The 3,065-nt window shown below is 56.1% G+C and overlaps 1 protein-coding gene across 1 annotated transcript; it reads left to right on the top strand.

Annotated features, from left to right (window-relative positions):
* Positions 1-1,278: 1,278 nt before the first annotated feature.
* On the top strand, positions 1,279-2,740 carry LOC123055406 (uncharacterized). Its single transcript, XM_044479421.1, has one exon. The coding sequence runs from the start codon at positions 1,336-1,338 to the stop codon at positions 2,533-2,535; it is 1,200 nt and encodes a 399-aa protein (XP_044335356.1). The 5' UTR covers positions 1,279-1,335; the 3' UTR covers positions 2,536-2,740.
* Positions 2,741-3,065: the final 325 nt, after the last annotated feature.

Raw genomic sequence — 3,065 nt, 5'->3', positions numbered from 1 at the left:
CCTTCACGGTAGGAGGCATCATGGCCTGCGTCTCCAGCCGGTACCGATAGACCAGGGGAGTCACTACCGACGGCCGTCGTCGAGCATGCTTGCTCGACGCCATGATCGTGACCCTTGACGCCGATCTTCCCGACAGTGTAATGGAGTCCCCACCACCACCAACGCCCACCATACCCACGAGTAGAGGAACCTTAATGCCCACGGCACCTCCCGGATCAAGCCAAAGCGTACCTACCCGGACTACGAACTCCGACTCGCCTCGGACCCTGTCCAGATACGCCCGAGCACAAGCCTTGACTCGCAGCCACGCCGCCAGTCTAGAACCAGGTGAAGTAGGCCTGCTGCACCTCCACCTAGGCCACCGGCGGGGGCACGACACCCAACTGCAAACGCCGCCGCCCCATCGATCTGCACCACCCGCGCCCCCGTACGAGGTCGCCACAGCTGCAGACGCAGCCGGGCCACCCCACCAAGGCACACGCCCCCACGCCAGCTACCTCCAGTAGCTAAGACCACCAGCGATGGCCGGCCCACGCCACCCACGGGCAGCTGTCCACAGGAGCCAACGAGCCAGATCCAGGCCGGGAAACCCACCGTCGTGACCCCGCGCAGGCACGCTCCGCCGCACCCCCGATGTGCAGCCACCCGCGCCGCCGCACTAGAACACCATCGCCTGGCCGCCCTGGTCACAGTCGCGCCGTGCCGCCCTGCGAAACCGCGCGCCTCCGCTCGATGCTGCTGTCCCGCGCCAGCCCACCGCGACGAGGTCATTTGTTAAGCAAGCAACTGTTCCGACTACTCTCCTCTTTTGTTAAGCAAAAAACACTTGTACCCCTTGATTATCAAAAGGAATCATGCTGACGGCACTCCCGATTTCTATCGCTACTCGAGTACCACTCTTAGGGCACATTTATCAGCAGGAGATTTCAGAACTGAATGAACCCAACAGTTTTGGTTTGCAACTTCCTTCTTGCCTTTAAAATTACTACTCCCTAAAGTTCCATAATTATTGTCGTGGTTTTAGTTCGTATTGAGTTGCATTCAATAATGTCGGCATTCTTTCTAAATTGGTATATAGTGGTACGTTTCAAATTTACAGTGTGTTAGTACGAAATTAACAGTGTATATTGTTGTGAAAAAAAATCCCATAATTTGTTTTTGTTTGCAGGAAAGCTTATATTTACAGCATAAGTTGGTTTGCAGGGTCCAGACTTGGCCGTGGTCGCAGTTTCAGTTTCAAGGGAGTCGTTAAAAAAAGGTCGGTGCTTTTGGGTTTTTCTTCTTCATAACGATAACGAGGAGAGGCGATCCGATCTGATCCGATCCCTGCGGGCAATGCAGTGCGGCGAAACCAATCAGCAATGGCCGCCGCCGCCGCCAGGCGCCAGCCTCCCGCCGGACATGCTGGCCAACATTCACGGCCGGCTGAGCCTCCTCGACCGCCTGTCCTTCGCCGCCGTCTTCCACACCTCGCGCGCCGCTTTCAGGCCGGAGGCGCCGTGGCTCGTCCTGCCCGGCGACACCCGAGAGACCGCCACACTCTTCTCCCTCTCTGACCGCGGTGCCGCCACCGCGCGCGCGCAGTGGGCCGACCACGTCGTCCTGGGATCCACCTCCCGCTGCTGGCTCGTCACCGCCGACGACGAGGCCCGGCTGCGCCTCGTCAACCCGGTCACCGGGGAGCGGTGCGCGCTCCCGGCCATCACCACCATCCCCGGCCTCATCGAGAAGTGGGGTGGCTTCACGATGGTCGATCAAAAAGAGTTCCTCAGGGGTCCCCCATACCCCGGCGGGGGCGACCGCCGGCCAGTTGGGACGTATACGATTCGTGCCGACCTGATGCGTCACTTTTTCTATCGAAAGGTCGTTGTCTCTGATTGCGCCGCCATGCTGATCACCACACCGCAACTCGGCGTCCCGGCCTTCGCCACAGCGGAGGGCGGCGAGTGGAGGCTGGCGCCCTCGCGCGACGGCGTCGAGGACGCCATACACTACAACGGCAAGTTCTACTCCATCACCTACAAGGGCGGCGTGGAGGTGTGGGAGCAAAGCCCCGATGCCACCGGCATGTTCACCAGCGCGGTGATCGCGCCAAGGCTGCCCAATGCGGATGGTGATCCGTGGTCATGCCGCAAGTACCTCGTCGCGGCGCCGGGCGGGAGGCTGATGGTGGTGCTCGAGGACTCCAAGGAGATCAGGGACGAATACGACGGTCGTCTTATTAGGACATGCTCCTTCAAGGTGCAGATCCTTGATGCCGACGGCGAGCAGTGGAAGGAAACGGATGACATCGGCGATGCTGCTCTGTTCGTCGGGGTGAACAGTTCGATGTGCGTGTCGACGAGGGAGCACCCAGAGATCAGGGCCGGCTGCGTCTACTACACCAAGAACGATGTGGGGCCGTGCAATGACGCGTATGATCAGAGTGGCGTCGGGGTGTTCAACCTCAAGGATGGCAGGGCGGAGAAGGTCCAGGGCCTCGGGCAGCACCGGAACTGGCCACCGCCGGCATGGTTCATTCCTTCCATCCAATGATAAAAAGATATGATGATTGATTTGGTAGGTTGGCTACAGATTACAGAAGTACAGATGCGGTGAAACGGATTGAGAATTAAGGAAACAGTTTGGTTTGCACCTTTTCTTCTTTTTTTCGTGTTTCAAATGGTCGCACAGCAAATAATTAGGTGGCCCTTTTAGGTTGTTTTCAAGTTTTCTGAGGAAGCATTTTAATTAGTTGGCAGGACTTGGATTTGATTGCATGCTGTATATGGTTTTTAATTAATTATTGCATTGTGAGGTTTCTAAATTAACAGGTTTAATTCAGAATTAAACGAAGAGAACAGTGGTTATAATTATCTATTCCAAACTGCAGCCAAGCTAACAAGCTGCACTTGTTTTCTAGGATGGATAGGTTATTTTGAAGGGAGTTCATTGCATTCTGCAGCAGAGATAGCTAAGGTAGTGTACTTTATTTACCTCGCTAATACAGCATATACTTTCTGATGTTGATGTGGTGATGTTAGTGCTGGTGCTTGTGTAACATCCCATGCATATATAGCGTATTG

The sequence above is a fragment of the Triticum aestivum genome, chromosome 2D, assembly GCF_018294505.1.
Source record: "Triticum aestivum cultivar Chinese Spring chromosome 2D, IWGSC CS RefSeq v2.1, whole genome shotgun sequence".
Classification (NCBI taxonomy): Eukaryota; Viridiplantae; Streptophyta; class Magnoliopsida; order Poales; family Poaceae; genus Triticum; species Triticum aestivum.
Note: the sequence above shows the minus strand (reverse complement) of the source record. Positions and strands in the feature narration are given on the sequence as shown.

Coding starts and splice junctions, on each gene's coding strand:
- LOC123055406 (XM_044479421.1), top strand. CDS start 1,336: ATGCAGTGCGGCGAAACCAATCAGCAATGGCCGCCGCCGCCGCCAGGC.